We start from the raw sequence: 27,754 nt of genomic DNA, 5'->3' as shown, positions 1-27,754 counted from the left end.
AAAGTTAAATCATTCTGTCCAGTAAGTTCCAAAAAATTCACACATTTCAAACATTAAGGCAACTTTTCCCCAACCAAACAGTACTTTATAAAAATACATGTTACTTCAAAACATTATATACATAGTGAAAATAAATTTAGCTAGTTGTAATCTTTAATACATTAATAAAGTATCACATATTACAAAGAATTTATGCTAGGTGCTTGCATGTATGTGCAGGTGGAATTAGAGTTTTAAGTACAGGCTTCACTGAGTGAAGTGAACGTCCTTCTTTAGCGAGTTCTCGTGTCACACACATAAAGTGGCCGTGGGATCGCTTCTTCCCACTTCTCTACAATATTGGAACTGCATTTCTTCAGGTGGCCAGACATTTATTTTGAATATAGCCTTACTGTTGGATGTACTTTTGAAGTCATAACTGAAAATCTGGGATGACCCTCCTTCTTGACAGGCTCTGAAATTCAGTTTTTATTCATCCAGTCTTGTGAGACTGCCAAAGTCTCTGATTAAATTCTCAGCCTCTTGGTGGTGGTAGGTTAGTCACTAAGTTGTGTCCAACTCTTGCGACCCCATGGACTGTAGCCTGCCAGATTCTTCTGTCTTTGGGATTTCCCAGGCAAGAATAGTGGAGTGGATAGACATTTCCTTCTCCAGGGGATCTTCCCAACCCAGGGATCGAACCTGAGTCTCCTGCACTGCAGGTGAACTCTTTACTGCTGAGCCACCAGGAAAGCTAGTGAGACTGCCAAAAATCTCTGATTAAATTCTCAGCCTCTTAGCTGCTGCTTTCACATCGACAACTGTTTTGAGGAGAAAAGTGGCTCCAAATGTCAGGCTATCTCTCTGAGTTCCCTCTCCTAGAAGAGGGCTTGTGAGAATAAAGGATGATTTATGTGAGAATAAAGGAGAATAAATTAAGATCTATGAAATCTTGATCTACACTAGCAAACTGCTTTCAGCAGTCTTATTTTATACCCATACTACATTGTACAAAGATGCCTGTTTTGTAGAGGTTCATTTGTGAGCAATTTATATACCAGTTCTTTTCTTTTACATTAGCATTATGGTTCTTACTAAGTTGTATATATAACATTTTTACGGTTCTTTGATAGCCCTTGAATTTCTCAGTGTCATCCTCATTCTAGTGCTATTGAATTCTCTGTGGGATGTTTTCATTTCTTGACAGAATTCCTTTTCGTTTTTCATACTTGCCTTTTCTGCCTGGGATGATGAGCAGTAGGTTGAGTTTTTCTTTTAAACAGATAAGACCCTAGGATATCTCAGTTATCCCTTTGGTATCTGTATGTATTTGGATATGTATAGTTGCTTTTCAAAAATGTTCTATTATTCAAGTGAAATGTTTATTCAGTGATGCTAAATTTTTATTTTATGTATGTAAGTAGAATAGATTAGCTTGTCTGAAAGAAAAAATACTATTGTCCATATCAGAGCTAGTAAATTCACTTGCCTTCCTTTTGATATAATGCCAAAAGTTACAGAAAAATGCTTCATACAATACAAGGAAATTCACAGAGCCAGGGCTGTTAATCTGCTATCACACAGCCTTTTATAGTTATCTTTTTTCTTCCCTGTAAGCCCTCCCATTATTTCTTTCGTAGGAAAATGACTTGAAACCTCTGCTTATAAGTTGAGTGAGATGGGCTGAGTGTAGAGTGATATACTAAACAGTCTGTCAGTAGCCTTTGCATGGTCTTGATTTATAGATATTGAAAAGACAAATGGCCAAATCTCTTATTTTTTAAATGATAATTTTTCATTATTTAAGCTCTAATTTCTCTACTTGTAGGGTTCTACTTGATAGCTCCATGCTACTTATCTGCCTTTAGGGTTTTGCTACTCTAAAGTCTACTAAACTTATCTCTAGCATTTCAGTTCCTCCAATAGGCATGGATCTAACGTTGTCTGAGAAGATTGACCCTATGTTTATAGCTGCCATTAACAAAACGAAAGACGAAGACCACATGATCACAGTTTTTACATCAGATGCAGAAAAAATTTTTTTGACAAAATCCAACATCTTTTCACTATAACAACTCAAAAAATAGGTAACGAAAAAACATACCTCAGCATAATAAAGGCCATACTTGAAAACAACCTCAGCTAACACAATCAATGAGATAAAATTTCCTTTAAATCCGGAACAAGGCAAGGACACCCATTCTCACCACTGTTATTCAAGATAGCACTGGGAGTCTTACCCAAAGCATTCAGGCAAGAAAAAGAAATAAAAGGTGTCAAATAAGAAAGGAAAAAGTAAATCATCTCTGTTTGCAGATGATGTGATTTTATAAGTAAAAATCCCTAAGAAAATCACAAAACAAATTCATTAAATTTGTAGGATACAAAAATCAACATACAAAAATCAGTGATGATTCTGGGCACTAACTAACCAAAAGGGAAATTAAGAAAACAATCCCATTCACTTGGGCCAAAGATCTAAACAGACATTTCTCCAAAGAAGACATACAGATGGCTAACAAACATTTGAAAAGATGCTCAACATCACTCACTATCAGAGAAATGCAAATCAAAACCACAATGAGGTACCATCTCACAGCGGTCAGAATGGCTGCTGTCAAAAAATGTCTACAAACAATAAATGCTGGAGAGGATGTGGAGAAAAGGGAACCCTCTTACACTCTTGGTTGGAATGCAAACTAGTACAGCCACTATGGAAAACAGTGTGGAGATTCCTTAAAAAACTGGAAACAGAACTGCCATATGACCCACCAATCCCACTGCTGGGCATACACACCAAGGAAACCAGAATTCAAAGAGACACAAGTACCCCAGTGTTCATTGCAGCACTGTTTATAATAGCCAGGACATGGAAGCAACCTAGATGTCCATCGGCAGACGAATGGATAGGAAAGCTGCAGTACATATACACAGTGGAATATTACTCAGCTATTAAAAAGAATGCATTTGAATCAGTTCTAATGAGGTGGATGAAACTGGAGCCTATTATACAGAGTGAAGTAAGTCTGAAAGAAAAACACCAATACAGTATATTAATGCATATATATGGAATTTAGAAATATGGTAATGATGACCCTATATGTGAGACTGCGAAAGAGATACATATGTAAAGAACAGACTTCTGAACTCTGTGGGAGAAGATGAGGGTGGGATGACTTGAAAGAATAGCATTGAAATATGTGAAACAGATCGCCAGTTCAGGTTTGATGCATGAGACGGTGCTCAGGGCTGGTGCACTGGGATGACTCTGAGGGATGGGATGGGGAGGGAGGTGGGAGGGTTGTTCAGGATGGGGACACATGTACACCCATGGCTGATTCATGTCAATGTATGGCAAAAACCACTACAATATTGTAAAATAATTAGCCTCCAATTAAAATAAATTAATTAATTTTTAAAATCCCTTACCTTAGCAATGAGAGAACAAAATACTTAGGTATTAAGTTAACCAAAAAATGAAAGACTTATATATGAAAAACCATAAAACACTGATGAAGGAAATTTAAAAAGACACAAGAAAATGGAAAAAATATTCTTCCATGTTCATGGATTGGAAGAATTAATGTCAAAGTGCTAATACTAACCAAATCAATGCAGTCCCTATCAAAATATCAATGACATTTTTAAACAGAAGCTGTAAAAAACAATCCTAAAATTTATGTGAAACTACAAAAGACCCCAAATAGCCAAAGCATTCTTGAGCAAGGACAAAGCTGGAGATATCACACTTCTTGACTTCAAATTATATTGTAAAGCTTCAGTTCAGTTCAGTTCAGTTGCTCAGTCGTGTCCGACTCTTTGTGACCCTATGAATTGCAGCACGCCAGACCTCCCTGTCCATTACCAACTCCAGGAGTTCAGCCAAACTCACGTCCATTAAGTCGATGATGCCATCCAGCCATCTCATCCTCTGCCGTCCCCTTCTCCTCCTGCTCCCAATCCCTCCTAGCATCAGGGTCTTTTCCAATGAGTCAACTCTTTGCATCAGGTGGCCAGAGTATTGGAGTTTCAGCTTTCACATCATTCCTTCCAAAGAACACCCAGGACTGATCTCCTTTAGAATGGACTGGTTGAATCTCCTTGCAGTCCAATTGTAAAGCTTAAGTAACTAAAACAATATGGTACTAGAATAAAGAAAAACATATACACCAGTGGAACAGAATTACGAACCCAGAAATGAACCCATATATTTATGGTCAACTGCTGTTCAACATGAGGGCCAAAAGCAAGGATAGTCTCTTCAAAAAATGCTGGAAATTGGATATCCACATGCAAAAGAATAAACTGCACCTCTAGCCCACACTATACATAAAAGTCAACTCAAACTGGGTTAAAGACTTAATAAGACTTGAAACCATAAAACTTCTATAAGAAAACATAGGGGAAAACCTTCTTGACATCAGTCTTAACAATTGTCAAGAACTCTGACATTCTTTGGTGTCTTAGGTAACACAGGCAACAAAAGCAATTATAGAAAAGTAGATTGCTGGGAGAAATACAAATAACCTCAGATATGCAGATGACCCCTCTCTTATGGCAGAAAGTGAAGAGGAACTAAAGAGCCTCTTGATGAAAGTGAAAGAGGAGAATGAAAAAGTTGGCTTAAAGCTCAACATTCAGAAAACTAAGATCATGGCATCTGGTCCCATCACTTCATGGCAAATAGATAGGGAAATGATGGAAACAGTGACAGACTTTATTATTTTGGGCTCCAAAATCACTGCAGATGGTGAGTGCAGCTATGAAATTAAAAGATGCTTACTCCTTGGAAGGAAAGTTATGACCAACCTAGACAGCATATTCAAAAGCAGAGACATTACTTTGCCAACAAAGGTCCGTCTAGTCAAGGCTATGGTTTTTCCAGTGGTCATGTATGGATGTGAGAGTTGGACTGTGAAGAAAGCTGAGCACTGAAGAATTGATGCTTTTGAACTGTGGTGTTGGAGAAGACTCTTGAGAGTCCCTTGGACTGCAAGGAGATCCAACCAGTCCATCCTAAAGGAGATCAGTCCTGGGTGTTCATTGGAAGGACTGATGCTAAAGCTGAAACTCCAATACTTTGGCCACCTCATGCGGAGAGTTGACTCATTGGAAAAGACTCTGATGCTGGAAGGGATTGGGGGCAGGAGGAGAAGGAGATGACAGAGGATGAGATGGGTGGATGGCATCTCTGACTCGATGGACATGAGTTTGAGTAAACTCCGGGAGTTGGTGATAGACAGGGATGACTGAGCGACTAAACTGAACTGAACTGAACTGAAGGCTCTTATATTATTTGAGAAGTGATAAAAGATAACATGAAAGTATTCTGCAATAGGCTCGAGATGTATCCTGTAAACTTGGAAGGAACTTCTAAATAACAGTTGTAGTAAATCAGCCAACAATGGAGACAAAATGGAATTCATAATAATAATTAATTCCAAAGAAGACAGAGGAAAAAAGAGAACACAGAACAGTTGCAGCAAATCAAAAACAAATAACAAATAACAGACATTATCAACCATATTAATAATTACTTTAAACGTGAATAGTTTAAAGGCCCAAATTAAAAGACTGAGATGGTCAGAAGGTGAAAAAGCAAGCCTATTACATGCTACCTATAAAACATAACATTAGATATAAAGAGACACATAAGCTAAAACTAAAAGGATAAAAAAATAACCATGCTAATACCAGTATTGGAATGGCTATATTGATATCAGACATAACAGATTTCTGAGCAAAGAATAATGCCAGGGATAAATGTTATTTCATAATGATATAGACATCTGTTCATCAAGAGGAAGTAACAATCCTAAAAACAGAGCTTCAAAATACATGAAGCTAAAATTGAGAGAACTGCAAAGAGATATCAACAAATCCACAATTATAGTTGGAAATGTTAACACCTTTTTCTCAATAACTGATGGACACAAAATCAACAACATCAAAAAAAAAAAAAAAAGACAAAAAGCACCATCAACCAATTTGACCTGATCGATACTTATGAAACACTTCACTCAACATCAGAATATACATTCTTTGTAAAATGAACATTTACCAGTACAGGCAATATCCTGCTAAAAAGTAAGTCTCAATACATTTAAAATTGTATGACTTAAGTCATACAAATTATATTCTTTGACCAGTATGAAACTGAATTAGAGATCAATAACAAAAGATATCTGGGACTTCTCTGGTGATCCAGTGATTAAGAGTCCGTCTGCCAATGTAGGGGATCCTTCGATCCCTGGTCTGGGAATAGTGCACATGCCATAGGGCAGCTAGGCCGATGTGCCACAGCTACTTAGCCTGCACTCCAGAGCCCGTGAGCTGCAACAAGAGTAGCCACCACAATGAGAAACCTGTGCACCACAACGAAGAGTATCCCCTGCTCACCACAACCAGAGAAAGCCCGAGTGCTGCAATGAAGACTGAGCACAGCCAATAATAATAATGATTAATTAATTAATTTAAAAGGCTATCTGGAAAATCATTAGAAATGGAAAATCTGTAAAATTATTTGGGAACTAAATAATGCACTTCTAAATACTCAAGGAACAAAGAAGTCATAAAAATGGAAACTAGCAAGTATTTTGATGCCATCAGTAGGCACTGAATCTTGGGTAGACAGGCCCTGGAAGAAGACTCAGTCTCACTATGCAGAGACAATAAGGAGAGCCTGAAGTGTGGTCTGGGTGGAGTGGTGGTGGCCACCGTCAGTACAGTCAGGAGTATGCAGCAGCTCTCCTAGTGAGAGTGCCCTGGCTCTGCCTACCCCACACTGCAGCTTAGCACTAGATCTAGGGCAGATAGGTCCTGGAAGAAGATGCCACAGAAGCAGCCCAAATTTCAGCAGCTGAACCACCTCAACTTCAGTAGCCACAATACCTCAAGCCCTAACCCCAGGGAACTCCACATCACAGCTTTGCACTAGATCTGGGACAAACAAAACAAAGACAGGTACATGACCTTGGGGCTGCTTCTGAGCAGAACTGCAGACACCTACACAGGTGGTTCAGAGGTCCTTTGTGACTGCAAAGACCTCATTTGCTTCAGCAATTACCTCCTTTGGGGCAGGGCATGCACTTAAGGGCAACAGAGTCTAACATTCAGGGCTTCTGCTCCAATAACTGAGTACAACTTGCTTCTGATAGGGTGTACAGCAACAGCCATGGAGCAGAGCAGCAAGCCCTGTTTCACAACCTGCACAGACTCTAGACACTGCAACACCAACCACACACCTATCACAGGGATAATGGCCAGCATACCCTTAGAAAATATACGCAGGTGTCCATAGCAAAAGCAGTCATCACACCAAGAACACTGGACACAGTCTACACAGGAATGTTCCCACATAAAAACACCTCTTCAAGACTACATTAGATAATTATTTTTCCTGAATTCATAGAGACAGAGAAAGTTGAGTTAAATGAAAAAGCAGAAGAGTTAATTCTGCTTAAAAGCACAAGGGAAATCTCTGCAAGAATAATGAAACAGAGTTCACCAGTCTACTAGACTCCCAAGTTCAGAAAAGGTGATAATAAAAATGATGAATTAAAAAAGATTATTGATAGAAATGCAGATCACAGAAACAAGAAATTAGAAATGATAACGATGAACTAATCAAAAATACAGAATTCAACTGCTGAGATAAAAACCAATCTAGAAGCAATGAGTAGCCAATTAAATAACACAGAAGAACAAATAAGTGATCTGAAAAGTAGAATAATGGAAATCAACCGATCAGAACAGCAGACAGAAAAACCTAAAAAAAAAAAAAAAAAGAAGAAGAAGAAGAAGAAAAGAAAGAAACAAATGTATTGGATAATATAAAATAAAACATGTGAACCTATATATAAGAGGGGTTCCAGAAGCAAGAGAGAGAGACAAGGGGATCAAAAAGGTATTTGAAGAAATTTTGGCTGAAAACTTCTCAAACTTAAAGCAAGAAGATCTCCAGGCACAGAAAGCACAGAGAGTACCGAACAAGGTGAAACCAAACAGACCCACATCAAGACATGTCATAATTAAAATGACAAAAGTTAACAATAAAGAGAGGATTCTAAAAGCAGCAAGAGAAAAACAAAAAGTCGTTTCACAAGGGAACCCCTAAAAGGCTATCAGCTGGTTTCTCTGCAGAAAGTTTACAGGGCCAGAAAGGAGTGTCATGCTATATTCAAAGTCCTGAAAGGAAAAAAACTTAAAATCTAGGATACTCTGCCCAGCAAGATTATCATTTAGAACAGAAAGAGAGATAAAAAATTTCTCAGACAAGCAAAAAGAATTCAGCACTGGTTCAAAATTAGGAAAGGAGTATGTCAAGGCTTTATATTGTCATCTTGCTTATTTAATTTATATGCAGAGTATATCATGCAAAATGCCAGGTTGGATGAATCACAAACTGGAATCAAGGTTGCTGGGAGAAATATCAATAATCTCAGATATACAGATGATACCACTCTAAGGGCAGAAAGTGAAGAGAAACTAAAGAGTCTCTTAATGAGGGTGAAAGGGGAGAATGAAAAAGCTGGCTTGAAACCCAGCATTCAAAAAAACTAAGATCATGGCATCTCATCTCATAACTTCATGGCAAATTGATGGGGGAAAAATGGAAATAATGACAGATTTTATTTTCTTGGACTCCAAATCACTGCAGACAGTGACTGCAGCCATGAAATTAAAAGACTCTTGCCCCTTGGAAGGAAAGCTATGACATACCTAGACAGCATATTAAAAAGCAGAGACATCACTTTGCTGACAAAGGTCCATATGGTCAAAGCTATGGTTTTTCCACTAGCCATGTACAGATGTGAGGTTTGAACCCTTAAAGAAGGCTGAGCGCCGAAGAATTGATGCTTTTGAATTGTGGTGCTGGAGAAGACTCTTGAGAGTCTTGGACGGCAAGGAGATCAAACCAGTCAATTCTACAGGAAATCGACCCTGAATTTTTATTGGAAAGATTGATGCTGAAGCTGAAGCTCCAATACTTTGACCATCTGATGTGAAGTGCCAAATCATTGGAAAAGACCCTGATGCTGGGAAAGATTGAAGGCAGAAGGAAAAGGGGGTGACAGACGATGAGATGGTTGGATGGCATCATCAACACAATGGACATGCGTTTGAACAAACTCTAGGAGATAGTGAAGGATAGGGAAGCCTGGTGTGGGGCAGTCCACAGGGTCACAAAGAGTCAGACAAGACTTAGCGACTGAACAACAACAAACCTACCCTAAAACAGATACTGAAATCTCTTCTTTAAATAGAAAAGAAAGAATAATCTATAGGAAAGGGGGAAAAAAAATCACAATAGGAAAGGCAAATATATAGAAGGATTGAAAATCACTTAAATAAGTTAGTATGTAGATTTTTAAAAATTGAAAAAATTGTAAAAGTAATTATAACCATAATAAACAATAAAAGGATAAGCATTAAAATGTAAAATAGGACATTATCATCACAAAATGTCAAGACAACCTACAGATTGGGAGAAAATATTTGCAAACGATGCTACCAACAAGGGATTAATTTCCAAAATATACAAACAATTTATACTGCTTAATAACAACAACAAAAAACAACCCAATAAAAAAATGGGTGGAAGATCTAAATTGATATTTCTCCAAACAAGACATAGAAGGAACATATCTCAACATAAAGCTACCCATAGCCAAATAATACTCAATGGTGAAAAGCTAAAAGCCTTCCTGCTAAATTCAGAAACAAGACAAAGATTCCAACTCTCACTACTTCTATTCAGCATAGAATTGGAAGTCCTAGCCATAGCAATCAGAAAAGAAAAAGAAATAAAAGATATCCACATTGGAAGGGAAGAAGGTAAAACTGTCGGTATTTGTAGATGATGCAATACTCTATATGGAGAGCTCTAAAGTTTTCACACAAAAACCATTAGAACTCATAAATGATTTCAGCAAGGTAGCAGGATGCAAGATTAATATACAGAAATTTCTTCAATTTTTATACACTAATAATGAAATATTAGAAAGAAAAATTTTTTTAAAAATCCTCAAAAACAACCCTCAAATGTCATCAAAAAGAATAAAATACCTAGGAATAAACTTAACCAAGGAGGTGAAAGATTTCTATGCTAAAAACTAGAACACACTGATAAAGGAAAATAAAAATGATTCAAAGAAGTGGAAAGGTATCTTGTGCTATTAGATTGGAAGAATATTATTTAAATGGTCCTACTACCCAAAGCAAACTACAGATTTAATGCAATCTCTATCAAAATACCCATGGAATTTTTTTTTTTTTCAGAACTGGAACAAATAATCCTAAAATTTATATGGAACTGCCAAAACAAGAGTAAGAAACCAAAACCAGAATTACCAAAGCAATTCCGAGGAAAAAGAACAAAGTTGGCAGTTTTACTCTTCCAGTCTTGGGCTATACTACAAAGCTACACTGAGCTTCCCAGAAGGCAGAGTGGTAAAGAATCTGTCTGTCAATGCAGGAGACACAGGAGATCTGGGTTTGATCCCTGGGCCTGGAAGATCCACTGGAGGAGGAAATGGCAACCCACTCCAGTATTCTTGCCTGGAGAATCCCATGGCCAGAGGAACCTGGCCGGCTACATTCCATGGGGTTGCAAAGAGTTGGAATTGACTGAGCAACTGAGCATGCATGCACAAAGCTACAGTAATCAAAATAGTGTTGTATTGGCACAAAAACAGACATATGGATCAGTGCAACAGGATAGAGAGCCGAGAAATAAACCCACACACCTAACATCAATTAATGTATGACACAGGATGTAAGAATATACAATGGAGAAAATACAATTTCTTAAACAAGTGATGTTTGGAAAGCTGGACAGCTAAAGCTGGGTGTAATCAACGAAATTAGAATATTTCCTCACATCGTATGGAAAAGTAAACTCAAAATTGTTTGAAGACCTAAATGTAAGATATGACATCATATAGCTCCTTCTTCTTCTTGATCAGTTGCTAAGTAATGTCTGACTCTTTGTGAACCCATGGACTACAGCATGCCATACTCCTCTGTCCTCCACTATCTCTTGGAGTTTGCTCAAATTCATGTCCATTGAGTCAGTGATGCTATCTAACCATCTCATCCTCTGCCACATATCCTACTCTCAATTTTCCCTAGTATTAGGGTCTTTTCCAATGAGTCAGCTCTTCGCATCAGGTGACCAAAGTACTGGAACTATGGCTTCAGCATCAGTCTCTAATGACTATTCAGGGTAGATTTCCTTTAGGATTGACTGGTTTGATCCCCTTTTGGTCCAAGGGACTCTCAACAGTCTTCTCCAGCACCAGAATTCAAAAGCATCAGTTCTTCAGGGCTCAGCTTTCTTTATGGTCCAGCTCTCACATCTGTACATGGCTACTGGAAAAACCATAGTTTTGACTAGACAGACCTTTGTTGGCAAAGTGATGTCTCTGCTTTTAAATACATTGTCTAGGTTTGTCATAGCTCTCCTTCAAGGAGTAAGCCTCTTTTAATTTCATGGCTGCAGTCACCATCCAGTGATTCTGGAGCCCAAGAAAATAAAATCTGTCACTGCTTCCATTTTTCCTTTTCCCTTCTATTTGTCATGAAGTGATGGGACAAGAAGCCATAATCTTTGTTTCTTTAATGTTGAGTTTCAAGCCAGCTTTTTCACTCTCCTCTTTCACCCTCTTCAAGAGGTTCTTTAGTTCCTCTACACTTTCTGCCATTAGAGTGGTATCATCTGTATATCTGAGGTTACTGATATTTCTCCTGGAAATCTTGATGCCAGCTTGTAATTCATCCAACCAGCATTTCACATGATGTACTGTGCATATAAGTTAAATAAACAGAGTGACAATATACAGCCTTGATATACTCTTTTCCCAGTTTGGAACCAGTCTGTTGTTCATTGTCCAGTTCTAACTGTTGCTTCTTGACCTGCATACAGGTTTCTCAGGAGACAGGTAAGGTGGTCTTGTATTCCCATCTCTTTAAGAATTTTCCACAGTTTGTTGTGATCCACACAGTCAAAGGCTTTAGTGTAGTCAATGAAGCAGAAATGGATGTTTTTCCAGAATTCCCTTGCTTTCTCTACGGTCCAATGAATGTTGGCTATTTGATCTCTGGTTCCTCTGCCTTTTCTAAACCCAGCTTGCACATCTCTAAGTTCACATACTGCTGAAGCCTAGCTTAAATGATTTTGACCATAACCTTACTAACACATCACTCAGATGGATTTAGAATCTTTTTTTTTCATCTATCTTGAGTTCAATAGAGGGAGAAAAGTGGATGTATAACTCACTTGTAAAAAAATATCCACTTGTTGAAGAATGTCTTTTCTTCATTGTATATTCTTACTTCCTGTGTCATAATATTAATTGGTAATAGGTGTGTGGATTTGTTTCTGAGCTTTCTATCCTGCTATATTGATCCTTATGTCTAGTTTTGTGCCAATACCACACCATTTTGTTTACTGTAGTTTTGTGCATGCATGATCAGTTGCTCAGTAATGTCTGACCGTTTGCAACCCTATGGACCATAGTCTGTTAAGCTCCTCTGTCCATGGGATTCTCCAAGCAAGAATATTGGAGCGGATTGCCATTTCCTCCTAGAAGAGAACATAAGCAGAACATAATTTAACAGAAATTGTAGAAATATTTTCCTAGATCAATCTCCCAAGGCAAAAAGAAAAGGAAAATTTAAAAAACGGAACCTAATCAAACTTAAAAGCTCTTGCACAGCAAAGGAAACTATCAACAAAACTATCAACAAAACTATCAACAAAACTATCAACAAAGGAAAAGACATCTATGGAATAGGAGAAAACATTTTCAAATGATGCAACCGGCAAGGGGTTAATATCCAAAGTACACAAACAGCTCATACAACTTAATAGGAAAAAAAAAAATGTATCCAACAGAGGTAAAGATCTAAATAGATATTTCTCCGAAGAAGACACACAGTCACATGAAAAGATGCTTAACACTCCTAATTAATAGAGAAATGCAAATCAGAACCACAATGAGCAATTACCTCATACCTATCAGAATGGCTGTCATTAAAATGTCCACAAATAATTTGATGTACATCTGAAACTAGCACAGCACTGTAAACCAATGATTTTTCTATAAAAGTTTTAAAAAATATGTTCATTACTAAAAATTCACAATTTAATCTGTTGCTCATGCAACAAGAAAACCAGGGTGAAGTAAATGCATAAATGAGTCATCTTTTATTTTGATTCTAACATCAACTTTCTTTCTGACCAATTCTTTTTTCTGTAGATACTAACAACCATAAAAATGGATATTTTTATAAGTGAGTTATAGGTCCACCTTTCTCCCTCTGTCTTGAACTCAAAGCAGATGAAAAAAGATTCTAAATCCATCTGAATGATTTGCTAATAATAAAAAGGTTCTTATATAGAATTAACTTTATTGGTAAGACTTATGTAGTGCTGTTTTCTCTGGCATCTTAGAAGAATTAACATTCCTTGTTTGGTTCCCTAGAAAGTTGTATTTATCCCTTTTAATTGCCCAGAATATTAAATAGTTATATTTTAATGGATTGCTTAGGGTTTGTAGAAGAGACCTTGGATCTAACAACAGATTAGATCTTTATTTCCTACTAATTTATTACTCCTACTCCAATAGAAGACAAAAATAGTTCAAATAGAGTATATACCTGGATCTAGATTGGCCCACTTCTTCAAGAATCATAGAGAAGTGCTTCCAACTTTTCTCGTGGAATGACTGTACAACTTTCCTTTTATCACCAAACAAAGACAGGAAATAATCTTCCCCTTCCCCAATCACAGCTGGCTCACCAGCAAGGACTGGAATAGAGTGTTTCTTTGGAATTTTGACGACGTTGAGTCCTTTCAAAGAAACCAAATATAGAGTAGATAAAAGAGTAAAAGGACCCAAAGCTACTATCTTTATTCCTTGCTTCTATACAAAACAATATTCTTTATACACTTTACTGTCACAGTCAAACTCAATGAAGATAGTTAGAAACTTTAAACCAAAGTCTGTAAAATAACCAGTAAGTGATTATTTTTAGTGACACTCAGTTCCTAGAGATTATTTCAGTTATCTTAAAACTATCAATCACTAGCATAATTATAATTTAATTAAGATGTAATAGAAGCAGTGTAAGTTTGTGAGTAGATAAAACATTTGAGTCTCTCAAATTTGGAAATGTACAGTTTATTCTATTTTATAATTACCTCTTCTCCCCAAATTGCTATGCATAAATTAAAGTCTCAAATGAGTTCTTTCCTATCAATGGTGTATGTTTTGCCAGGCAGAGTTAAATTTCCTCTAATCAACTGAAATACTTTATTAGGAAGATAAAGTAATGCTTAATCAGATTCTAATGTCCTCTTGGAAGTTTACTCTTTTAAAATTCTCAATACTAAGATTCAAACATAAAATGGGTTTCATTATTTTGCATAGAAGGAATCATGCTGGATAAATCTAATTGTGTATCTGCAGAGAGGAACATTACAGAGAGACATCATGATGAAATAGAGCACTGTGTCTTGGATTTAGACACACTTGTATCCCAGCTTTGTCACTTACTAATTTAAACCAAATGATTTAAACCTTCAAATTCTCGGTTTTCTTGAAAATCAAATAAGGATAATACTACCTTGTGTGAGGCAATGTGAGGATTGCAGATAATATAGATGAGTGTCTAGCATTTAGCAGGTACTCAATAAATGATAGCGATTGTTGTAGCACAGGGACTTTGGCTAACGTGACCCTGGGTCCAAAATCATCAAAGGATTAAGACAATCTAGAGTGTGCTTTATCTTCTGTCTTTAACAAAACCAAAGCAAGGCAAAATATGAAAAAAAACAAAAACACAGAGTTCCTAAAGAGGATTCCTTAGAGGATTTTGTTTAGAAGAAATACTTGGAATTAAATTAGTTCATTACTATTCAAGTGAGTATTTGCTAAATCTTTAAATTCCTTTGAAGAAAGAGACTATTTAGCATTGTTAACAACTCATCTTGAGGGATGAAAATCTTTGTACTCTGAAAGGGAATAAGACACATGGATCTTGGGTTCCAGTTGTCATCTCATCTAGAAATGAAATGGACCAAATGCAAAACAAGTCTTGGGAGACACAGATACCTATCTGCAGAGTCAGGACCTACAGTAACTGAAGGAAAAGACTCTATTCCAGCACCACTCTCATCTTGCAAGGGGAAACCAGTATATTTATTTTTCCCTCCATACTAGGAGCTTCCACATTTCAACCCAATAGAGAACATACACAATGACACAGCGCCAAAGGATGAGAAATATTACTTCCTTAGATATAAAAGGTGTATTTTTACTTTTAAGCATAGAGATACTGGTCATTGCTCAAGGTCAGTGTGAACTTAGGAGGCTGCTTTGAAAAATGTACCTTAGGCATACAAACACTGAGGCACAGGGAATACGGCAATAATGGCAAAAGGCCAAAATCTTGTGTGACACTGTGTCAAAATCTTAGGAAGATGTCAGGAACAAAGTGAAATATAGAGGTTGTAGATGTGCACAGAATGGTAAGGGAAAATGAAGACATCAAGTAGTCATGGGTGTATTTGTGCTAACAATTTTGAAATGTGTTAGTTGAGGTAATACAAACCTCAAGTTTAGCCTATTCTATGAGAAGGTACCGGAGAAGGTGATGGCACCCTACTCCAGTACTCTTGCCTGGAAAATCCCATGGACGGAGGGGCCTGGTAGGCTGCAGTCCATGGGGTCGCTGGGAGTCGGACACGACTGAGCGACTTCACTTTCACTTTTCACTTTCATGCATTGGAGAAGGCAATGGCAACCCACTCCAGTGTTCTTGCCTGGAGAATCCCAGGGACAGGGGAGCCTGGTGGGCTGCCGTCTATGGGGTCGCACAGAGTTGGACACGACTGAAGTAACTTAGCAGTAGCAGCATGAGAAGGGACAGATACGTTCAGATTCACAACTTTATTGAGCACACTTATGTGCTAGGTGATTTTAATAAATATCTCATTTAATACTTAAAATAGCCCTTGAAGTTGATATTTTAACCTGCATTTTGTGGTTATGGAAAATGAGACTCAGAGATACCAAATATCTAAACTAATGTCTCATGTAAAGATTAAGCAAATTCTCATTCGAGTGGGAATGAACTAATTTAATTCCAAATGTTTCATGTTGTAGGTTTGAAACAAGGTTTTCTGTTTCCAAAGACAGTGGTCTTTTCATTAAACACTGAAAACTCAAAGTTTCCCAAACACAGTGAGGAACATACACCTTATAGTGTGAACACTGCTGAGTGCATTGCGGCAACTGCCAAAACTTTACTGTTATTTTCCTCGTTTCCAAATGATTGTTTCTCCCTTTCTCTCCACCATTTTATTACCTACTTTGTATTTCTTCTTTCTCTTATCTGTCTTTCCTTCCCTAAGCCATAGTTCTAAAGCACAATATAGACAATATTGTTAATCTTCCTGGTGGCATTCAGAGGAAGGGCAGTTAATTCCATACAACAAAATTTTCAGTTATCCAGAAATTCTAGATCATCTAGTTGGTCAAGCCATGAACCATTATGACAACATAAGATATTTTAATCATAGAGATGATGTACTTGGCCAATATATTTATGTGGCCTGAATATGACTCCCAGTGCTAGAATAAATGGTGAGTATAGTTAAATTATTCTGCATTTGGCATTAAGAAATGAGTATACTGGAGACATTCTGGAATATTCTAAAAGAGATGGGAATACCAGACCACCTGACCTGCCTCTTGAGAAATCTGTATGCAGGTCAGGAAGCAACAGTTAGAACTGGACATGGAAAAACAGACTGGTTCCAAATATGGGAAGGAGAATGTCAAGGCTGTATATTGTTGCCCTGCTTATTTAATTTACATGCAGAGTACATCATGAGAAGCGCTGGGTGGATGAAGCACAAGCTGGAAATAAGATTGCCAGGAGAAATATCAAGAACCTCAGATATACAGATGACACCACCCTTATGACAGAAAGTGAAGAAGAACTAAAGAGCCTCTTGATGAAAGTGAAAGAGGAGAGTGAAAAAGTTGGCTTAAAGCTCAACATTCAGAAAACAAAGATCATTGCATCTGTTCTCATCACTTCATGGGAAATAGATGGGGAAATAGTGGAAATAGTGAAAGACTTGATCTTGGGGGCTCCAAAATCACTGCAGTTGGTGACTTTCAGCCATGAAATTAAAAGGTGCTTACTTATTGGAAGAAAAGCTATGACCAACCTAGATAACATATTAAAAAGCAGAGACATTACTTTGCCAACAAAGGTCCGTCTAGTCAAGCCTATGGTTTTTCCAGTAGTCATGTACGGATGTGAAAGTTGGACTATAAAGAAAGCTGAGTGCCAAAGAATTGATGCTTTTAAACTGTGGTGTTGGGGAAGACTCTTGAAAGTCCCTTGGACCACAAGGAGATCCAACCAGTCCATCCTAAAGGAAATCAGTCCTGAATATTCAGTGGGAGGACTGATGCTAAAGCTGAAACTCCAATCCTTTGGCCACCTGATGCAAAGAGTTGACTCATTGGAAAAGACCCTGATGCTGGGAAAGATTGAGGGCAGGAGGAGAAGAGGACAACAGAGGATGAGATGGGTGGATGGCATCACTGCCTTGGTGGACATGAGTTTGAGTGAACTCCGGGAGTTGGTGATAGACAGGGAGGCCTGGCGTGCTGCATTCCATCGTGTCACAGAGTCAGACACAACTGATCAACTGAACTGAACCGATTGATACTGAAGACAAATAATAAAACATCATTCTGACTTCGAGGCATATAATGACTCAAACTATATGCTTTAAAAACACTCTAAAAAAGTTTGTGTTTTGCTTACCCAAGCTGTTTTCTGAGTGGGAATGGGTCACTAGAGCAGGTTTAAGAGGCTTTGGTCCAATTGTTGATATAGTTGCTCCACTAACTTGAGGGCTAGACAGACAGTAACTGAGAGGAATTTCATCAGAGAATGACCGTGAACATGCCAGCGTCGTGCTATCTGAATCTGTCGACGTTGGAAAGAAATGTACTAAAGATGGCAGTTTCTTTGGGACATCGTCCTGTGAGTCTTCTATTCTGTGTACAAAAATGAGTATAACAAACAAAGCAAGACAGTCAAAATGATAGACTATGAACACAAGAAGCATTAACTGTCATTATTACTCAAGATTTTGCTTTTCAAAGGTATTATGCATCTAACAGAAGAGTATCTTATATTTTTAGTTTTAACAATCTGAATAAAACACTTCAGCATAAAGTCAAGCTTTTTTTTCTATTTAAAAATCAATAAACTCCTATTTCAGATAGTTTTACAAAAGTGTAAAACCAGAAAGGAGAAAATAAAAATTATTACAATTTCACCAACTAAAATTTTTACCATTTCCTTCCAGGCTTTTTATCTTTATTAAAAATGTTTAAATTGAAATACAATTGATTTCCAATATTATATTAGTTTCAAATGTACAATGTACTGATTCAATATTTTTTCCTTCCAGGACTTTTTTTTCACTCAAAATTGAGACTCTATAAACCATTTATATTCCACTTTTCAGTTCAGTTAAGTCGCTCAGTAATGTCCGACTCTTTGCCACCTCATGGACTGCAGAATGCCAGGCTTCCCTCTCTATCACCAACTCCTAGAGCTTGCTCAAACTCACGTCCATCAAGTCATTGAGGCCATCCAACTATCTTATCCTCTGTTGTCCTCTTCTCCTGACTACAATCTTTCCCAGCATCAGGGTCTTTCCCAGTGACTCAGTTCTTCCCATCAGGTGGCCAATATTGGAGCTTCTGCTTCAGCATCAGTCCTTCCAATGAATATTCAGGACTGATTTCCTTTAGGATTGATGGGTTGGATCTCTTTGCAGTCCAAGGGACTCTCAAGAGTCTTCTCCAACACCACAGTTCAAAAGCATCAATTCTTCTGCACTCAGCTTTCTTTATAGTCCAACTGTCACATCCATACATGACTGCTGGAAAAACCATAGCTTTGACTAGACGGACCTTTGTTGGCAAAGTAATGGCTCTGCTTTTGAATATGCTGTCTAGGTTGGTCATAGCTTTTCTTCCAGGGAGCAAGCATCTTTTAATTTCATGGCTGTAGTCACCATCTGCAGTGATTTTGGAGCCCCCCAAAATCAAGTCTGCCACTGTTTCCACTGTTTCCCCATCTATTTCCCATGAAGTGATGCGAACAGATGCCATGATCTTAGGTTTTTGAATGTTGAGTTTTAAGCCAACTTTTTCACTCTCCTCTCTCACTTTCATCAAGAGGCTCTTCAGTTCCTCTTCGCTTTCTGCTATAAGGGTGGTGTCATCTGCATATCTGAGGTTTTGATATTTTTCCTGGCAATCTTGATTCCAGCTTGTGCTTTATCCAGCCCAGCATTTTGCATGTTGTACTCTGCATATAAATTAAATAAGCAGGTTGACAATATACAGCCTTGACATACTCCTTTCCCAATGTGGAACCAGTCCATTGTTTCATGTCTGGTTCTAACCGTTGCTTCCTGATCTGCATACAGATTTCTCAGCAGACAGGTAAGGTGGTATGGTATTCCCATCTCTTTCAGAATTTTCAGTTTGTGTGGTCCACACAGTCAAAGGCTTTGGCATAGCCAATAAAGCAGAAGTAGATGTTTTTCTGGAACTCTCTTGCTTTTTCGATGATCCAATGGATGTTGGCAATTTGATCTCTGGTTCCTCTGCCTTTTCTAAATCCAGCTTGAACATCTGGAATTTCTCAGTTCACATACTGTTAAAGCCTTCTTTGGAGACATTTGAGCACTACTTTCCTAGCGTGTGAGATGAGTGCAATTGTGTGGTAGTTTGAGCATTCTTTGGCATTGCCTTTCTTCGGGATTGGAATGGAAACTGATCTTTTCCAGTCCTATGGCCACTGCTGCATTTTCCAAATTTGCTTGCATATTGAGTGCAGCACTTTAACAGCATTATCTTTTAGAACTAGAAACAGCTCAGCTGAAATTCCGTTACCTCTACTAGCTTTGCTTGTAGTGATGTTTCCTAAGGGCCACGTGACTTTGGACTCCAGGATGTCTGGCTCTAGGTGAGTGATCACACCATAGTGGTTATCTGGGTCATGATGATCTTTTTTGTATAGTTCTTCTGTGTATTCCTACCACCTCTTCTTAATCTCTTCTGTTAGGTCCATACAGTTTCTGTCCTTTATTGTGCCCATCTTGCATGAAATGTTCCCTTGGTATCTCTAATTTTCTTGAAAATATCTCTAGTCTTTCCCATTCTATTGTTTTTCTCTGTTTCTTTGCATTGATCAGTGAGGAAGGCTTTCTTATCTCTCCTTGCTATTCTTTGGAACTCTGTATTCAGATGGGTATATCTTTCCTTTTCTCCTTTACCTTTCACTTTTTTTCTTTTCTCAGCTATTTGTAAGGCCTCCTCATACTACCATTTTGCTTTTTTGCATTTCCTTTTCTTGGGGATGGTCTTGATCACTGCCTCCTGTACAATGTCATAAACCTCCAACCATAGTTCTTCAGGCACTCTATCAGATCTAATCCCTTGAACCTATTTGTCACTTCCACTGTGTAATTGTAAGGCATTTGATTTAGGTCATACCTGAATGGTCTAGTGGCTTTCCCTACTTTCTTCAATTTAATTCTGAATTTGGCAATAAAGGGTTCATGATCTGAGCCATAGTCAACTCCCAGTCTTTTTATTTTTGCTGACTATAGAGAGCTTCTACATCTTCAACTGCAAAGAATATAATCAATCTGCTTTCGGTATTAACCATCTGGTGATGTCCATGTGTAGAGTTGGCTCTTGTGTTGTTGGAAGAGGGTGTTTGCTATGACAGTGTGTTCTCTTGGCAAAACTCTGTTAGCCTTTGCCCTGCTTGTTTTGTACTCCAGTGCCAAACTTGCCTGTTTTCCAGGTATCTCTTGACTTCCTGCTTTTGCCTTCTAGTCCCCTTTGATGAAAAGGACATCTTTTTTTGGTGTTAGTTCTAGTAGGTCTTGCAGGTCATCACAGAACTGTTCAACTTCAGCTTCTTTGGCACTACTGGTTGGGGCATAGACTTGGATTACTGCGATATGGAATGGTTTGCCTTGGAAACGAACAGAGATCATTCTTTCATTTTTGAGATTGCACCCAAGTACTGGATTTTGGACTCTGTTGTTCACTATGAGGGCTACTCCATTACTTCTAAGGGATTCTTGCCCACAGTAGTAGATATAATGGTCTTCTGAATTAAATTCATCCATCCCACTTTCATCATGTATTATATCTCCCCTTTCCATTAACATGAAAAAACATGATTATCATTTCTGTTTAATATATCATTGTTTACTATACCTTTTCCCTTTATTTTCTCCTGTTGTTTAATTGTTTTGCATTTATAAAGATTCTACAGTTAATGTATGCTTTCAAATACATGCTACAAATTAATAACTACAAATACAGCTCACATGTGTACGTGTGTGTGTATTTGTGTATGTGTGTGTGTGTGTGTGTGTGGATGCTGAAGGGAATAGCACAAAAGAGAGAAGAAAGGATTACTTTTCAGGCATTATTTCTGTAAGTAAATCTTACTATGAATAAAGAGATTTTTTTTTCTTTTTTATAAATAAAAAAGTATAGTATGCATTGATTTAAACAAAGTCCCTAAACCACAAACAGACATTTTATGAGTAAAACAATATTTTCATGGGGTAGTTCATGAAAAGACTTATGGCAACTGCTTTTTATGACTCACATTGAGGCTGTTCTCAGTAACCTCAAAGCAATCCATGTGACTGTGTGTGTTTTTAATGCAAGGTCCCGGAGTCCCATCCTTTAGCTCTGAAAAACCAGATTCATGGCCAGCCTAAGCCCTGCCTTCTTGGGGGCCACATATCTATAAGTTATGAACTAAGTGTTTTGCCCCTATGCACCATCTCTATTTTGATCTCATTTTCCAGAGTTTCCATAATGTTATTTGAGCCAGTACTATTTTGTTTTTCCAAATCTTTATGTAAGGGAACAAAGGCCTGAAACTTCCTAATCTGCCGTCTTTCTGGTGTTGCTCTCAATGTCTTTGTTTACCAAGAGGTAGTCACAATTGTTTTATTCTATAATTGGTAAGTTCCTTCATCAGAAATGTTATATATCTGGAGAGCTTTCTACTCAAAATCAGACTTCTCTAAGTGTCCTTCTCACAAGGCACAGTCTCAGGCAACTTTAAAAAAGAATTAGATGGCATTGGCAGCTGCATTATTACTCTGCATGCTAAGTTGCTTTAGTCGTGTCCAACTCTGTGCTACCCTGTGGACTGTAGCCTGCCAGGCTCCTCTGTCCACCAGATTGTCTATGCAAGAATACTGGAGTGGGTTGCCATGCCCTTCTCCAGGGTATCTTCCCACCCAGGGATAGAACCCGTGTCTCTGTGTCTCTTGTATTGGCAGGTGGGTTCTTTACCACAAGTGACACCTGGAAAGCCTGCGTTATTACCGTGCAGTCCTTAAAAAGCTTCAGCACATGCCATTCTACTGACTTCCCAACCGCTCATCTTTTGTCAAAGAAGCTCTAACCCATGAAGACACCCTTTTTGAGTATGACAGGGGTGGTAATGAAAAGGAGACTACAGAGGTCTATTGTCAAATCGCAAACATTTCATCTCTGTCTAAAATGAGACAGATCATATGACATAATTTTTCCCTGACACTGTCTAGAATAAGCAGGAAAAGGACCTTTCTCTTTCAAAGTTCCTTACATCTGGGTTTCATTAAAGACAACTGACTATATCTTTTCAGCATGTTCATTTTATAAGCTCTGATTTTTTTTCTTCCTTTGGTAAAACAAATGCATTTCCAAATAAATTTAATTCCATGAAAGATTCCCAATGAGCTTTTGCAAATGTTGTGATCAAAGAAATCTGGTCTAGGGCCACAGGGGGGGTCTTATTTTTGTAGCTGAACAAGAAGTTTCTAATGGCAGCATGCACTTTTGGAAAAGCTAAAACATTTCAGGAAGGCATGAGCATGGGGCAGCCCACTGTTTGAACCCTGCCCTCACAGACCTATTAGACTCCTTTTGGAAGATGAGACTTTCTTCCTGGTGCTTGGTTAGATTTCCCTTTCCCATGTGGAAATTTTCAGGCCCTTACTTGGTATTTTGCTTCCTCTGTAACTAGTTAACACTAAAGCAGAGGTAGTTATAAATATTCAATTCCAGCATTTCAATGTTATTTCAATGTGGCATTGGTCATATTGACAACAATTATTAATATTTCTCAGATGACCTGTATGAACAAATATTTTTTAAATGGACTTGAACTGATCAGTAAACACAGGACATCCAGGTCCAAAGTAACATTCGGTTTAAATTTTGTATATTTAATATTAAAGATCATTTAAAAAATTTTAATTGGAGGATAATTGCTTTACAATATTATGTTAGTTTCTGCCATCCATCATCATGAATCAGCCATAGATATACATATGTCCCCTCCCTCCCAGCTCTCTAGGTTGTCACAGAGCACCAGGTTTGAGCTCCAAGTGTCACACAGCAAATTCCCACTGGCTATCTGTTTTACATATGGTAATCCACGTGTTTCCATGTCACTCTTTCAATTCGTCCCTCCTTCTCCTTCCCCTACTGTGTCCACAAGCCTGGTCTCTGTGTCTGTATCTCCACTGCTGCCCTGCGAATAGATTCATCAGTACCATCTTTCCAGGTTCCATATATATGCATTAACATACGGTTGTTTTTCTTAAAGATCATTTTTTAACAAAACATTGGAAAACAAATGCTGATGCTTTAGTTGATAAAACGATTTACATTAGTAGTAAAAACAGAGAGTTGTAATTTTAACATCCTCCTAAACATTTCCTAAACCAAAATTCTCCAGCAGTTCTCTGTTAGTAAAGTAGTTTAAAGAAACTGTCTGTCACCTCATTAGAACTGATTCAAACGTATTCTTTTTAATGGCTGAGTAATACTCCATTGTGTATATGTACCACAGCTTTCTAATGAGGTGGATGAAACTGGAGCCTATTATACAGAGTGAAGTAAGCCAGAAACAAAAACACCAATACAGTATACTAACGCATATATATGGAATTTAGAAAGATGGTAACAATAACCCTGTGTACGAGACAGCAAAAGAGACAGTGATGTATAGAACAGTCTTATGGACTCTGTGGGAGAGGGAGAGGGTGGGAAGATTTGGGAGAATGGCATTGAAACATGTATAATATCATATGTGAAACGAATCGCCAGTCCAGGTTCGATGCATGATACAGGATGCTTGGGGCTGGTGCACTGGGATGACCCAGAGGGATGGTATAGGGACGGAGGTGGGAGGGGGGTTCAGGATGGAGAACACGTGTACACCCGTGGCAGATTCATGTTGATGTATGGCAAAACCAACACAATATTGTAAAATAACTAGCCTCCAATTAAAATAAATAAATTTAAATAAAAAAAAAGAAACTGTCTGCCAATTGCTTTAACATGTTTAGATATGAGTTTTGGAAACTCTACCAGGTCTGATATGATGGAGATTTGTCTAGGTGAATTTTTCTATTACTCAGGGACTAAACATTATAAAACAGTGGTTGAGGAAACTGTAGTATGTTATCATTAATTTTAAGAAATTTGTAGACTCAATTCTAGTTCTATTTTATAAGCCGTTTTGAAACAAAAAGGTCAAATGCTCCATCCTCATCCTCTGAAACTCATTTGTGACTTTCTTACTGTGCTTGAGTCTCCATCTTATCTTCTAGCTCATGGACTCCACTCTGCAGCACCGCCGACATTTCCTGAACAGTTTCTGAGTCTCTCGCACTGGCTGGAAAACAAGAATCTTTTCTTTTCTGGAAAAATAAATTATGGCATTAGACAATGAAGAGAACTGAGATTCAAGGCAGATTTTCTTTTTCAAGTGACCTCACTTGTTAATCTAACTACCTTAAAGCACTCTCCAGACATTATGATTTCTTCACCAAGCTGATGCCAGGATTCTAATGTGAATGTGTAAGTACCGACATAGCCAACACTGATACTGGCTAAGAATGTTAAACAAATCAAGATGAAGGTGTGTAGCACTCACTGGAAGCAACTCAAGAGACAGGGCGGTAACCCAGCATAGCTACCTTTATGATTACAACTTTCACATCTGGCCGACACTGCCTGTTAGACACTGTTAGAACGCTATGAGGTAATGTCTCCATAGTTACAAAGTTCCGGCCTCTGAACAATTGCTGTGTTAATACTGCACCTGTTTTGCAGTTTGCGCACATCGAATAACGTAACTTGCTTTTAAGAGAGCCGTTTCTCCTACCAGGCAAATTTTGTCATCAAAATGTTTGTTATCCTATTTTGAATTTCTGAGGGTTAAAGCTAGTATGCAAATTTGAGGGGAGTTACTCACTGTTCTGGAGGTGGGAGGGTTGGTTCATTTGTTTTGACAAATGCTTTTTGAGGACATGGCAACAGCTAGGCAACACAAACAGAAAACTTGTATATTTTGAGGCAAAAAGAAACCTATTGGTAGAAATAATGAAACCAAAGCCAGGAGTTCTAAATTCTTCTCCTAGTTATTCCAGCAATATGATTTAGAAGAGATCACTTAATTAAGATTCTACCTTGAGTAAAAGATCCACATTTAATGTGTCATAATAATAATGGCATGGGGATACAATTAACACATATGAAAGTACATAATTGTGCATAGTAATAAGATATATTAATGATGATTACCATATGAGTAAGTTCATTCAATAGATATTTAAACAAGCATTTACTATTACCAGGAACCATCAAGGTACTATGAACAAACAGTTCCTGCCTCAAGGAATAATGATAAAATATCTTCTAATTTAGATTAGAAATGGTTTCCATCTTGGAATGATGCACAGTAGAATTTAAATATCAATACGAAGGACAATGAAGAAAGTAACTATTTTAATAAAAGAAAAAGACAATAAGTATATCACATAATGATACAAGTAAACTTAAGGAGGGCAAACATTTGACTATATTTTCTTCTTCTCAGAGATGAAGGGAAATTCCTTATTATGCTTATGGGCCAATTAAATCAGCACAAAGAGATTTATAAATTTATATTTATGTTCAGAAAAGAATTAAAATGAATTTATTACTTTTTGCCACCATCCCAGTTTCCTTACATCTTCCTATGGGGATGGTTTCCTAGCTATTATACAATTTTGTACTTGAAATACATATATTCCCATGATGTTTTATCAGAAAACCTATTCACATTTTCCAATATTGTTTGGCGAAAGAAAAATCTGCCAATGGGAAAAAGATTGAAAAGCTTTAAAACTGTGAAGGTTTCAATAGTTATTCCCCACACAAGACGTTTTCTTTATCTACTTCCCAAGCTAGAACATATATGCAATTAAAATCAATTTCCTCTTTTGCTGCTGCTCAAACTAAGCCAGTAGTTTTCAACAGAAGATGAAGTGAATCACAGGGAATTTTGTGAATATGCGGGGACATTGTTCAGGCTCCTCTGTCCATGGAATTCTCCGGGCAAGAATATTGGAGTGGGTAGCCATTCCCTTCTCCAGAGGGTCTTCCAGGGACTGAACCTGGGTCTCCCACATCACAGGCAGACTCTTTGCCATCTGACCCATCAGGAAATCCCATGAAGGGACATAAATAGTAGTCATAAAGATTTGGTGGAGTGCTACTGGCATTTAGTGGACAGGATCCAGAAATGTTAGACTTTCTACAACATGGCAGATAATCCTCCTTGGTAAAGAATTTTCCCATGCACCATCTGACTTGCCAGACATTAATGGAGATGAAAAATAATTTATAATTATCTGAGTCTAAAGCCCAACTCTGTATTACATATAAGTGAAAAATATTTTTGTAACATTTTAATATTTACCAAATTTTCCAGGAAGTAACTATGCATTATTTACAGTGAGGGAAGATTATAGATTGGTTTGTTTAGACCTTTTCCAAAAGTTGTTCATCAGTTGGAAAAATTTGCATCATCAAAGGCAGTACCACTTGGTGTGTTCATGTGATATAACTTATCTGACATAGGTAATAACAGTAGCAACAATAACAAAATCAACATGAATCTGATGAATCTTCTAATTTACATAAAATACAGAGAACAGAAGAGCACGTTAGCTAATAGATCAAGATACTTAGAAGACAACCTGTGTAATTTGTGGATATAGCTTATATTTGAATTCAAGCAAACTAAAAAATGCAAAAGACATTGTAAATTTAAGTACATTGGATACTTAATAGTATTAAGGAGTAACTGTTACATACTTAAGGTGCATTATGGTATTATGTAGAAAAAATGGCAATCCATTCCAGTATTCTTGCCTGGGGAATCTCATGGGTAGAGGAGACTGGTGGGCTACAGTCCATGGGATTGCAAAAGAATCAGACATGACTTAGCAACAAAACAACCAATAATGGTATTATGACTGTATTTTTTAAAAAAGATTCCTTGTTTAGAGATACATCCTAAAACATTGTAGATAAAATGATATGATGTCTAGATTTGCTTGACAATAATGCAGAAAGTAGGGAGTGGATGGAGTTGTGGATGAAAAAGATGGGCAGTGACTTGTAATTGTTGAAGCTAGGTAATGGGTACATGGAGGTTTGCTATACATTTTGTTTATTTTTTTCTATAAATTTTGAAATTCTCTGTAGTGAAAAGGGAAGGTCATTTGGGGATGTTGTAGACTCTGTATTCATTGGAAGGACTGATACTGAAGCTTCCGTCACCTGATGTGAACAGCTGA

The 27,754-nt window shown here is 37.6% G+C and overlaps 1 protein-coding gene across 5 annotated transcripts in view; it reads right to left on the bottom strand.

Moving 5' to 3' along the window:
• Positions 1–27,754, bottom strand: part of LMNTD1 (lamin tail domain containing 1) — a 489,113-nt gene that overhangs the window by 31,058 nt on the left and 430,301 nt on the right. For 4 of the 5 annotated variants that reach the window (XM_070789936.1, XM_070789935.1, XM_070789934.1 and 1 more), the window contains 3 exons: positions 24,708–24,826; positions 17,833–18,068; positions 13,642–13,834 (listed from right to left, as the gene is read on the bottom strand). In XM_070789936.1, the coding sequence (XP_070646037.1) occupies positions 13,642–13,834; positions 17,833–18,068; positions 24,708–24,769 (491 nt within the window). In that variant the 5' untranslated portion in view covers positions 24,770–24,826. Of the gene's footprint in view, positions 1–13,641; positions 13,835–17,832; positions 18,069–24,707; positions 24,827–24,920; positions 25,161–27,754 lie in introns of those variants that run through there. The other variant, XM_070789933.1, reaches the window with a different exon arrangement.

Source organism: Bos indicus, chromosome 5 (assembly GCF_029378745.1).
Source record: "Bos indicus isolate NIAB-ARS_2022 breed Sahiwal x Tharparkar chromosome 5, NIAB-ARS_B.indTharparkar_mat_pri_1.0, whole genome shotgun sequence".
Classification (NCBI taxonomy): domain Eukaryota; kingdom Metazoa; phylum Chordata; class Mammalia; order Artiodactyla; family Bovidae; genus Bos; species Bos indicus.
The sequence above is the reverse complement of the archived record's forward strand: the minus strand, read 5'-3'. Positions and strand labels throughout refer to the sequence as shown.